This window comes from Onychostruthus taczanowskii, unplaced genomic scaffold, assembly GCF_017590055.1.
Source record: "Onychostruthus taczanowskii isolate IOZ18803 unplaced genomic scaffold, ASM1759005v1 scaffold8, whole genome shotgun sequence".
In the NCBI taxonomy this organism is placed as follows: Eukaryota; Metazoa; Chordata; class Aves; order Passeriformes; family Passeridae; genus Onychostruthus; species Onychostruthus taczanowskii.
In genome coordinates, this window is record NW_024505892.1 from 10,978,875 (window position 1) to 10,990,932 (window position 12,058).

Sequence of the window (12,058 nt, forward strand, 5' to 3'; positions counted from 1 at the left end):
GGTTTAAGGTTTAGTTTTGTTATAGGACTGAAATAACAGAAAGTATTATTTTGTTAGAGATTATAGTTTCAATTGAAGGGAAGTTGCAAGTACTTCATTATTTTTCTTATAAAGAAAAGGGTTTTTCTCTGCCCTTCAGTCTGTGTAGCCTTTATTCATTTCATAGTAGTTACTTTTAATCACTTTTCTTGTCATCTGGTGTTGGCTTTCATTTCCAGTCTTGATAGACTTCAGAGACTGCTCCACTGGAAGTTGCTTTGAAAGTATTTTGGATTTTCATCTAAGTTTGCCTTTTTCGTGTCGTGTGTTTAATTTATTTTATGCTCTGTGATCTGTGCTGTCCTGGGGAGCATACCTGCCCTGGTGGCTGCTGGATAGATGGAAGGAACATTATTTTCAGGAATACCTGTGATCAGTTCCAGGATGGAACACAGAAAAGCTGAACATCTGTATACAATTGATTCAGAACCCTGCTTCTTTCCTCTGACAGTGAGTTAGTGGAAATCTAATGATCTTTGGGCTCTCACAAGCTTAATTGGTGTGTAAGTGTCAAAGCCCCTAATTCTTTTATAAGAAGTTTACCTGTTCTGAATTGGATATAGGAACCTGATTCCTTAAACAGCTTTGTGAATCAGATCCAGGACTTGGGAGTGAGCTGTAGGAATTGCATATTAGATACTTGGAGGACTGAGTATACAAAGAAATGAAAACTTCATTCTCAGTCATGTCAGATAGGTATGAAAACCTAAAAAAAGTTTGCTTAGTTTTTAATGACTGCTGTTAACACCAGACCTGGATAAGAACCATGGGAGGCACAAAATATGCCTAGTATATTTACATCTTTTTTTCTTTGCTTTCAGCTTCAGATAAAATGAGCTGTTGTGTCCAGAAGGTGTGTCTAGTATTTCCGAAATAACGCATAAGTAATATCTCCCAAAAAGTTTAAATGCAGAGGAAGTGGTTTTTTACTTCACTGTTTTTATCACATTGGTGAAGACATCAGAAAACAAAGGAGGCGGGACTTGAGCCATTGTTATCTAGAAGGAGCAGGGAAGAGGCTGGGGGAGAAGTGTCCTGATTTTATTTTTCACTCCTTCTTCCCCCAAGTCTTCCTTCCAGCAGGGCTGATCCGTGGCTGCTCAGGTAGTTGTTCCTGCTGCTGACCACTTAAAAGACCAGATGTGAAGTTTGCATTTGGCTTTTTTTTTCCTCCTCTAGAATTGAGAGTCTTTGGGTATATAAACAACATGGCACCAGGCTGTTTGTATGGATGTGGTGGAGTCTTACCATTTTGAAAGAGCTGGAGTGCTTATGTTTCCTTGCATTTTAATCCTTGCTTCTAAAATTAACATCTTAAGAAACAGCAATCTAATTCAGAAGATGAAAAAGTATTCTGTTTTGCTATCAGCTTCTCATATCCTTGTGGATCCATTGGATTTTCTAAATAGTGGGAGGTGCAGAGTGCCAAGAAAAATCTTTTCCTGCTCTCTCTCCTTCACAGTCCTCCAAGGAAACACTTGCTATGCATCAGTAGAAGCCAGTTTTACTATTTTGGTTTCAATTCAGTTTTATCTAAGGCCAAATATTCTGTGTCATTTTCCTCTGAAGTCTGTGCTCAGAAGTGATGGTCAGAAAGGGGAAAAATGTATTTTATAAAATAGTGTACTTAATCATCTTATGTCTTATCTGTTGCCATCAAAATTTTCATGCAGACCTTGATTGCTCAAACTTGGGGTTAGTTGACAAAAGCTGTGTTGGGAATTATAAAGGCGCTATTTTTATTGCTTTTCTTTATTTGACTATTATTGTTCATCTCTTTACAGGCAACTTGGATATTGTACTAATGTTTTTTAATCTTCATTTTAAACAATTTACAGCAGCTAGGATTTTTATTTGGTTTTCATGTTTCTTTTCAATACAAAAATATATTCATTTTTTTGCGTTCTCTGGCAAGTCTGTGAGCCACTCTTTATAACACTACTGTGGTTTTTTTGAACCATGATCTAGTTCTTTCAAAACTAAAACCATCATCTCAAAATCAAAGTAATTCAAGAATAAATTTGAACATATGCTGGTGGTTTCTAGATAGAACTCTTCATATAATATGATAGTGATGTGCACACTCTATAGCCTTTTTTTTTTCTAGGATGAGCACTGAAATTTGGTGTAGAGGGTTGTTATGACTTTTATTTATTTTAAGGTCAGTCAGTGTGAAATTTATACTTAAACAGAATTTTTAGGGAGGAGTAAAGTTTTTTGCAACCATAATGCAGCAGTTTGCTCAACTCCTTTTGTCATCTCATCATCACAGTAGGGCACTTCTAACTTTTAATCTTGATGTATTTCTTATCTGCCCCTAGTAAACTCTGTGGCTGCTTTCATCCTGTATCTGTTATGTATATATTTGTCCAAGTCTTGAAAAATACTCTTTCTGGTTATTGCTAGCTATTGATTTATGCTGTAGATTCTGTCTTAAAAGAAATACATGTGTAATTTCTTTAGGCAGTTTCAGCAAGCTGTTGCCTTCTTGCTTTCTCAGGTCTCGGTGGACTTTGGCACTTCATGTTTTGTTACCTTGAACATCCTCATGCTGATCACTTAATTCTGTTTCTGATCTTTCCATGAAATGGGACAAAGAAGTTTCCTGTTGCCTTTTAAGTGTATTCAGAATAAAATAATTTTTGTTTTAGACACACTGTAAATACAGAATTTCAGAAGTGTTGAGGCAGTATTTAAATAAATTCTTTATGCTTCACTGCAACACTGCTTTGAACTGAAAGGGTTTTTAAACTATAACTGTAACTTGGAAATGTTGCACCTTAGAACTGACTTCCTTAAAATGTGGACTCTTGTCTTTTAGGGAGTAACTGGTGCTTTGGCAGTTTTGATGAAAGATGCAATTAAGCCCACGCTAATGCAGACATTAGAGGTAAGTATGCCTTATGATGCCTGCCCTTCTCCAACTTTCAAATTCCATACTGTGCTGAACATGCTTCTCTTCAGCAACTGTGCTTGACTTTCAAAGTTCAAGCCAGGGTCTGATCCATAAAGGCATTCTGGCAAACATTCATTTGTTTATGTTAACTATTCAACTCTATCTCCATTTATATATATTTTTGTTGGTTTTTTCCTTTTTGAGATCTGGCTATAGTCATAATTTTACCTGGTGTTGCAAACAAGCTGCAGTGCATTGTTGAGCTGCTTCTGAGCACAATGGGAGGCAGGTTCATCTTCTAAGTCACAGATTTAGTACTATTTCCTATCTTGTTCTTTCAGGGAAGTGTCCTTTTTGTGTATTTCTTTATATATTCTCATGACAACTCCTGCAGCCCAGTAGTTTATGTGGAAAAAAGGTTCTTTGCTGTGGCCATTCTAATCCATATGACAGTTTGTGCCATTCAAAATCACAGGAGGGTCATTTCAGCTCTTTATGCATTTTCAAAAGAAATTTCTCAGCCACCCAGTCTTGCCACAGTGGCTTCATGGACTAAATGAAGCTTTGATGGGCTATGAGAGGCATGGTTTACACCTACCCCAGTGAGCTTTCTTACAAAAGCTTAATGAATGTAGAATTAGTGCAAGCTAACTTTGTACCTGGGAAATCTGGTATTGATATTTTGATGGGAAACGGATGAGTAACATTCAAGGGGAGAAGGAGAAAGAAAAGTGAGAAAATAATGAAGCATCTTTGAAAACAAATGCACTTGGAGAAAAATCAGTGTATATATTTTTTTCATTTGACCATCAAAATTACATACGCGGAATTTTCAATGATTACAATATAACAATGATTCTTGACATGATGAAAAGGTGAAGAATGCAGAAAGATACCAGTGCAATCACCAGCTGATAAATATATCTCATTTCTACAGCATATTGAGGTGATAACTACCTTTTTGCTTTTGAGTTTGAACAGGGACAGCTTCCTAATCTCGGGGAATATTAGACAAACAGAATTTAGACCTATGTTATTTTATTATAGCCATCTTAATTATCTTAATTATTTTCCCATGTTCTTTCATGTGATTGTATGAAGAATGTATGTGTGTGCGTGATAATTTTAATGTAACATCCAATAGCAGAAACTGGAGGTCACATAGCATTCAGAATGCCACGGCCAGGGCTCAGTATTATAATCACCTCTTGGATAACATTGTGTGGGTTAAGCACCGGTGACAAAGTAGCTTTGATTCTGACTCTTTAGTCACTCTATTTGCACTTTGCATATCTGTTGGAAAATACTGTGGTTTTGTTGCAGTGTTGTGAAAGACAATTATAAATGCCAGAAGAGATTATTTTGATCGATAGGCATTTGGTTCTGGGACTTGCATGCATTTATTTTTTCCCTGCATTTCTTTATATTCACATTTCTATGCAATAAAATTCCTGCCTTTTATGTGGTATTCTTTTCTAGTCTAATCTGTGCTATGGCTGAAATATCTGCCAACTTTCATCAACCCCTATTGCTTGTTAGCAGGACCCTGACCACATTACCCAAAGATTCATTTTTCCCCTAAATTCTTCTCACAAAGTTATTTTTAAAACAGCAAACCAAAGCAGCTCAGAAGACTGCTTCATGCTCCACTCCTCCACTTTGAGTCTTAAAGATGAATTTTTGTCACCCTTTGGATACTTGCTGGCTTGCAGGCTGATATGAGTCACCTATCCAAGTAATGGAGATTCCCAGTTTATCTAAATATTTTCCAAGATGGTGCTGTGCTTTCGCTGATGTCCTTTTGGGCTGTGTCATTGTTCTCATGTAGAATCACATAATCTGCTGAGTTAGAAGTGGGATCACCAAGGATCACCAAGCCCAGCTCCTGGCCCTGCACAGCACCACCCCCAAGAACCACACCATGAGCCTGAGACAAGCATTTCTTGAACTCTGTCAGGCTGGTGCTTGATCACTTCCCTGGGGAGCCTGTTCCGGTGCCCAAACACCCTCTGGGTGAGGAACCTTTTCCTAGTATTCAACATAAACCTCCCCTGACTCAGCTTCATGCCCTGTCATGGGTCACCACAGAGAAGAGATGAGTGCCTGTCCCTCCTCTTCCCTTCACCAGGAAGGTGTAACTGCAGTGAGGTATCCCCTCAGTCTCTTCCAGACCAAGTGACCTCAGCCACTCCTCAGATGGCTTCCCCTCAAGGCCCTTCACCATCTTCATTGCCCTCCTTTGGACACTCTAATGGCTCAATGTCTTTTTTTACACTGTGACACCCAAAACTGCCACCAGCACTCCAGGTGAGGGTGCCCCAGCTCAGAGCAGAGCAGGACAATCCCCTCCTATGCCTGGCTGGCCACGCTATGCCTGATGCACCCCAGGACACACTTCACCTTTCTGGGGATACAGTGGCCCACTCTACTACTGCCTGTGCTGGTGCTGCTCTTGAGCTCTCTTCATCATTTTTAATTCTTCATCTGAATAACTGTAAGAGGTGCTATCTTTAATAGCTTCAGTTTAAAAAAGAAAAGGAAAAAGGAGGAGAACAAGGAGGATGTTGTGCCCTGCACGCTTGAATGTACTCTAGTGATCCAGTTGTGAGTTTAGAGCCCTCTAGCATGATAGATTTTGAACCCAAACTCATCCTAGTATACCCTGGGGTGGTAGATGTAATAGTATTTCTTCTGCTATAGGTAATGCCATCTTTCTGATGAATGTGTGAATTGCAAATCAGAAATGAGCATAACTGAAGCCTGCATTACACTTGAAATAAACCTAGTAAGTAGCATCCAAAAGTTAGCATCTTAAATTTCCAAAGAGGTTACCAGTAGTAATTGGGCAACATAATCCTAATCCCTTTGGGGAGAGCAAGTTCTTCATGAAAATGTGAGGACCTTTAGCAAAAGTACCACAATTTGACAACAGAAAAATTATAAATAATTGTACAGCACATAGGTGAAAAAACAGAATAATGTGATTACAGAGAACATAAACACAGCTCAGAATGTGCCATGGACCTGTCTGGCAACTAGGGACTAAACTATTCACCAAAGCCGATCTTCCAGATCACTTTGGGGAATGGCAAAAAGCTGCTGGACGAGGGAGAGCAGGAGCTCTGGAGACAACTGACAATCAACTGATGGTTGATTTGGCATAATTTGTAAATCACAGTGACTGTGGGTAGCAGTGACTGGAAGGAGCTATTGCAGAGATAGTAGCCAGATAGAAGTAGCCAGTGCAGCTGCACTCCTCTGTGATCTGGCCACAAGCCTGTAGATGGGAATTGTGTTAAGCCATGGAAGTCTGAGGAGTTGCTTCTAAGGGCCTGTGAAAAGGGAGAAGAGCAACATGCTTGGTAGATTTGTACCAACTTTATATGGATGTCTGCATGCACTGGAGAAGAGGCTTAGAAGGTCATAAATCAAAAATGACCAAATGTCAGTCCTGCATGGAACTGAACTGGCAACTTATGTCAGTGCTTTTTTTCATATGTGAATTGATGTGTGGTTTAATTTGCTGATTTTTAAAGAGGTTTCTTGGTGGGTTGCGTTCTGTCACAGTCCTGCTACTCTGACACCAGAAATTCTGCCTGAAAGTGTTAGTGATTGACAGTGTTTTATATGCAGGAGTGACAGTAAAAATCTGAAAATGGGAGACACAGGGCACTCCATCTACAATAACCGCAGACTTCAGTGGAGCTTACTTATATCCAGTGCTGTAGAATTGAGATTACTTTGTTTGGAATGTACATAATGATTTCATAGTGTTTATCTATGTTTCTCATGACAGATTTGTTCCCTTGTCGACTGATCCCTTAATGCTTAGCATTTATTTATACCACGCGTAACAGAGCAGCTGCTCTATGGGACAGCCCTTTGTAGTTGCAGGCTGGCTGCTCTGGGGTGGTTTGTTGTGTTACTTTTGAAGTGCCACTCATGGTAAAGATGAGAGAAGAATGGTAATAAGTATTATAAACATCCTTCTAGCGGCCAGATAACTTCAGATATTTATTGACATTCTGGGTTTATTTTCTTTTGCTGAAACTTGGATAATGATATTTTCTGTACTGAAAACAGTCAGCAGAATGCATCCCTGTGCCACTGTTGGGTTCTCCATATAGTTTGTTAAGAGTGTAGCAAAAAATAAGTGGGACAGATGGACTGGCACAGTCACTAAAGCTGGCCTGAGGAGACGTTGTTGTCCCTGTTCCAAGGTGTGCCTGAGGCTCCCAAGGTCCTGCTGGAGTTCATTCTCTTCAGTACTTAGACTGTACTTTTCTTCAGGATTGCTCTTGTAAAAAAACATTCCAATTGCTCTTCCTTGCCTTCTGGTGGATTTCAGAGCTCCAGGGGAGCATCTGTCTATGCCAGTGATTTAATAATATGTTTGGATTTCAAGTTAGCCATGGGAACCTCTTGACTTCCAATATTCTGGATTTTGGATCCTGTAGTCCACATTCCCTTCCTATCCGTGTTGCGTGGATGAACTCTTGGAAGCACAGTAGCACAGGGAATGCAGGAGGAGACCCTTCTGGCACCTCTCTTTGCATAGCTGCTGCAGTGTGTGCTGGGCTGCCCAGTCACTGGCAGTGGCTGTGGGTCCATCCATCACATCTACCCAGTGCATGCTCTGGGCTTTAATAAGACTAACCCTGTAATTGCGTGCCACAAGAAATCAGGTGTCAGAAGAGTAAAATTAGTCTTACTGAGTAATAAAAGGCAAACTGGAATAAACCTTATGGATCTGAGTCTGGTAGCTGAAAATTTGTGGTGCTACTTATTTGAATGCCAAATACTGTAAGTAGAAGTAAAGCTTCAGCTTAGTTTGGTGAAAGTTGTTTGCATTTGATTTTCTGTTACAAGCTCTTTGGGATAGGGATAACATATTTTGCACGGCACCTATTAGTCTGATGCCCAAGTAAGAAGCTTGGAAGGCACATATAGTTAAGTTTTTGTATACCTGTGTAAAATCTCAGTTGATTTTGCAGTATGTGTCCATTAGCAGATAGAAAACAAGGAAAACAGCTAACCCTAAGTAAGCACTGTGTCATGATTATAGTGATCTAAATCAGTTATCTTGTTACAAGGCATGATTTCTCCTTTGTTTACTTTTTTGGCTCCTGTTTCTACTCTAACATATAGGAGGCAGAGTCATCTGAGTTGTAGCTCAATTGTGCTGTTCCTGGAGAATAGCCCCCACCCATGTGTGTGCATGTGGCAATACCTAAAAAGTTACTTGTCTTTCCTCTGAGCAAAACAAATAATTATATGCTATTACTTCCAAAGGAAGCAATAAGAAGAGATGCTTTTTGTTGATGTATCATTTTTGTATATGATTTCTAGTCATCATTACTAAAATGTCCATGTTTTCTGTAAAACGCCACTTAGATTACAGTAGTGAAATAGAGATTTTCCTATGTTGTTTCCTTAAGACATTGGTGGCTGGGAGAAGGGAGGAGGAAGAAGCAACTTGTATTTTATGGTTAATAGTTTCCAAGTTGTGGTTCAGGAGACTATTATATGTGCCCTGCAGCTGATCCGTAGAACACTGTCCTCCTTAAGTGGTGTTTCTGGTCAAAACTTGAAGGAGGTTGCCTGGTAGGTTTCCTGAAATTTTGAGGGCTGGCAGTATCTCCTAGTACAGAATGTGAGAAGAATATTGATGTGAAATTGCCTGCCTACCTTTTCTTTAACCAGCTGGGCACGTTAAGATATATAAACACAACAATGGGCATTTGTTTGCCTAAGTATTTTGCAGTAGAACAGCTGAAGTGACATTCTTCTGTCTGATTGTGTATTCTGTTTTAGAGAAAAAAATACCAGTTAATGTAAACTCAATCCTCATCCTTTCTGAGGATGCTTATTTTCTAATTTCTCCTTTCCTTTGGGTCCCTGCCAAAAATATAACATCGAAGCTGAGAAGTACTTCCTACCTCGCAAATTCCCTATACATAGCTAATTTGCTTACTCCTTGCCTCTCCTTTCTCTGGTTGAGATTGGAAAACCAATCTCAACCAGAGAAAGGAGAGGCAAGGAGTAAGCCACTTGACAGAGACACCATACATTAGTATTTACACGGGGAAAATTGACAGAGTCAGTTTTCTCTGTGTAAATACAAATGTATTACAAATGTCTAGTGCAGGAGAATTCAGCTCTGCACCTGGGCTTCCAGCAGCAGTGAATGCGTTTGCCATTGTGTCAGTATCCCCACTGCACCCAAGCACATCCCTTGCCATCTCCCTCTCCAGCTCATTAACCCTTGACTCTGGTCCCTCACAGCTTCTGCTGGCTCCTCTGCCAGCGCAGGAATGGCTGCAGGAAAACAGGAGCACACAGGGCTGGAGAAGGGCTGGAGCTGGGCTCTCACCTGTGTATCTGCAGCGCTGCATTTAGTGCTTGTTACAGGGTGTGTGCCAGAACAGCACACCACAGAGTTAGAGCTGTGGAAATATGAAACATGAACTAGTACGTGGTGTGGTGAGGAAGTTGTGTAGGTGTGCACTGCTGTTATTACCTTTCTAGGAGTGAAGCAGGCAAATGAGGTCTCAAGCACCTGAGATGTTCCCTTAAATTGTCCAATAGCTCTTCCTTGCTAAATGTGCTTTGATTTATATGTGACTTTGATAAGTCTGAAAAATTATTGAGTTTCGTACATAATGTGCTGGTTTGGCCTGGGATAGGGCTAATTGTCTTCGTGTCAGCTAGTACAGGGCTGTGTTTTGGATTTGTCCTGGAGACAGTGTTGATAACACAGGAATGTTTTTGTAATTGCTGAGCAGGGCTTGCACAGAGTCAAGGCCTTTTCTGTCTGTCACCCCACCAGCAAGCAGGCTGTGGGGTGGACAAGACATTGGGATGGGACACAGTTAGACACAGCTGACCCCAACTGGGTATTTCTAACCATGTGGCATCGTGCTGAGCATTAAAAGCTGTGAGAAGAAGGAGGAAGGGGGGACATTTGGAGTGATGGCATTTGTCTTCCCAAGTAACAATTACACACGATGGAGCCCTGCTTTCCTGGGCTGAGCACCTGCCTGCCTATGGGAAGCAGGAATGAATTCCTTGTTTTGCTTTGGTCGTGTGTGTGCAGTCTTTGATTTACCTGTTAAATTGTCTTTATCTCAAGCCATGAGTATTCTTGCTTTAACCCTTCTGATTTGCTCTTCCATCCCACTGATAGAGGAGTGAGTAACCAGCTGTGTGGGGCTTAGTTACTGACTGACATTAAACCATGATGACTATACATTGAATTGCATTTTTTTTTTATTATCCAGGGAACGCCAGTATTTGTTCACGCTGGGCCTTTTGCTAACATTGCACATGGAAATTCTTCTGTTTTGGCCGATAAAATTGCTCTTAAATTAGTTGGAGAGAAAGGATTTGTAGGTAAGTAAATATTCAGTTTATCGATTCAGTTTATTGTATTACGATCTGTAAATTGGCAATGATGCAAATGAATGGAAAAATTAGCCATTAAAGCTAAGAGTGCTACTTCATTATTAATATAATGTTATAAAATAGTCTTAAAATTAATGTGTAATAAACCAAAAGCACTGCTTCTCTTACCCTGCCTTTTTTCTCAAGTCCTGTCACCATGTTTGACTCACAAGTGACCTATTCACTCCACAAGGTGGCTGAACCAGTCAAATGACTGGATTGCATTGGAAGAGGTGTCCTGTAGCCATGATATTATGAAAATCCTTTGCTGGGATTTTTCCTCTCCTGAGAAGCTGAGGAGCCTCAGGAGAGAAATGTAAACAATTACTATCTGCTGCTGTGGAATGCAACAGGTGCATCTGTGATTGGTCCATGTGGATTGTTTTCAATTAATGACCAATCACAGCCACCTGTGCCAAGGCTGTGAGCAGTCACAGGATTTTTGTTATTCTGTTCTGTTCTTGTTGAGCCTTCTGATTTCTCTGTTCTTTTAGTATAGTCTTAATGTAACATTTTAATATAATATCTAACATAATAAATCAGCCTTCTGAAATGGAGTCAAGCCTCGTGTCTCCACACACGGAGAGGAATCATCAACAGTGTCCTGTTGTTCATTCTATGAGCATTCATCTGGCCTCACTTGATAAACCAGCAGAAACCATTCTTTTTTCCTGATGAGTTATTTCTCTAGCAGTTCAGTAAACTCAGCCAAATCAGAGGTCAGATGTCCCTGAGCCAGTGCAGAGGCAAGGTGGTAGAGAAAAGATTAATGCTGCCTCGTTTTGGTGGCTGTGAGCCATTTGGTCTGTCCAGCTGCATTGTCAAACCTCACCGTGAGGCCCTCATGTTCCCATGAAAGCATTTGAGTGGGCTGACTCTTTTTATATTAGGAATTCAGCCTTCACAAGCAACAATAGACACACAGAGCTTACAGTTGCAGGCAAAATAAACTTGTGGCTGAAGGATGAACTAGCTTTTATAAAAATTGTTGTGAGTGTTTAAAACTTAGAATTAATTAAATAAAAGGGGCATTGCAGCTTTGCAGTAGTGATGCCTTTGCACTGCTGCAGCCCTTCTCTTCTGAGTCCTGAACACCCAGGTTGGATTACATTAATCCTAAAGCTGAAGTTCAAGTACCTTTGGAACGAGTTTGAGTACCTGTGGAACAATGCTCTTGAAAAGAAGCAGCAATGTGAAACGTGAGCACCCTTAAACTAGTAGAGAAACATGTATGTATATGCTTGTGTCATACCTACATACAGGAAAGGATTGTTTTTTGCAGTGTTGTACAGCTTAAAGGTCTGTTTATTTCCCTTTATTAATCAAACATCCATTCAAAGAAAAACGTTTCACATTCTGAATACATTTATTTAATGATAGTTGAATTCCTATTTCATTGGGCCATGTTTGTTGTTACATGGCTTTATGGAATGAAGAGCAAAAGAATTTAGGGTAGCTAACATTTTTCATAAGCCATGTGAAGTGACTTTGTTTCTGCAGTGTGCAATCTTTTCAAGTGAGGAGTCCATTGTGTATCAACTGAATGAAAGCATGTTGGCAATGGTCTTGAGTCTTGATCCAGGTTTCAGAGTCCAAAATGTATTGCCTTAGATTTGGATTCCCTTCCATTGAGTGTGTCCCTCAGGCTCAGAGAGCATATCCTTGCATTTCTTGTGCTTT

At 40.1% G+C, this 12,058-nt stretch overlaps 1 protein-coding gene across 5 annotated transcripts in view; it reads left to right on the forward strand.

Annotated features, from left to right (window-relative positions):
• The window catches only part of MTHFD1L (methylenetetrahydrofolate dehydrogenase (NADP+ dependent) 1 like), a 145,164-nt gene that overhangs the window by 47,959 nt on the left and 85,147 nt on the right, over positions 1-12,058 (forward strand). For all 5 annotated transcript variants that reach the window (XM_041423909.1, XM_041423905.1, XM_041423907.1 and 2 more), the window contains 2 exons: positions 2,861-2,929; positions 10,216-10,327. In XM_041423909.1, coding sequence (XP_041279843.1) covers positions 2,861-2,929; positions 10,216-10,327 — 181 coding nt within the window. The remainder of the gene's footprint in view (positions 1-2,860; positions 2,930-10,215; positions 10,328-12,058) is intronic.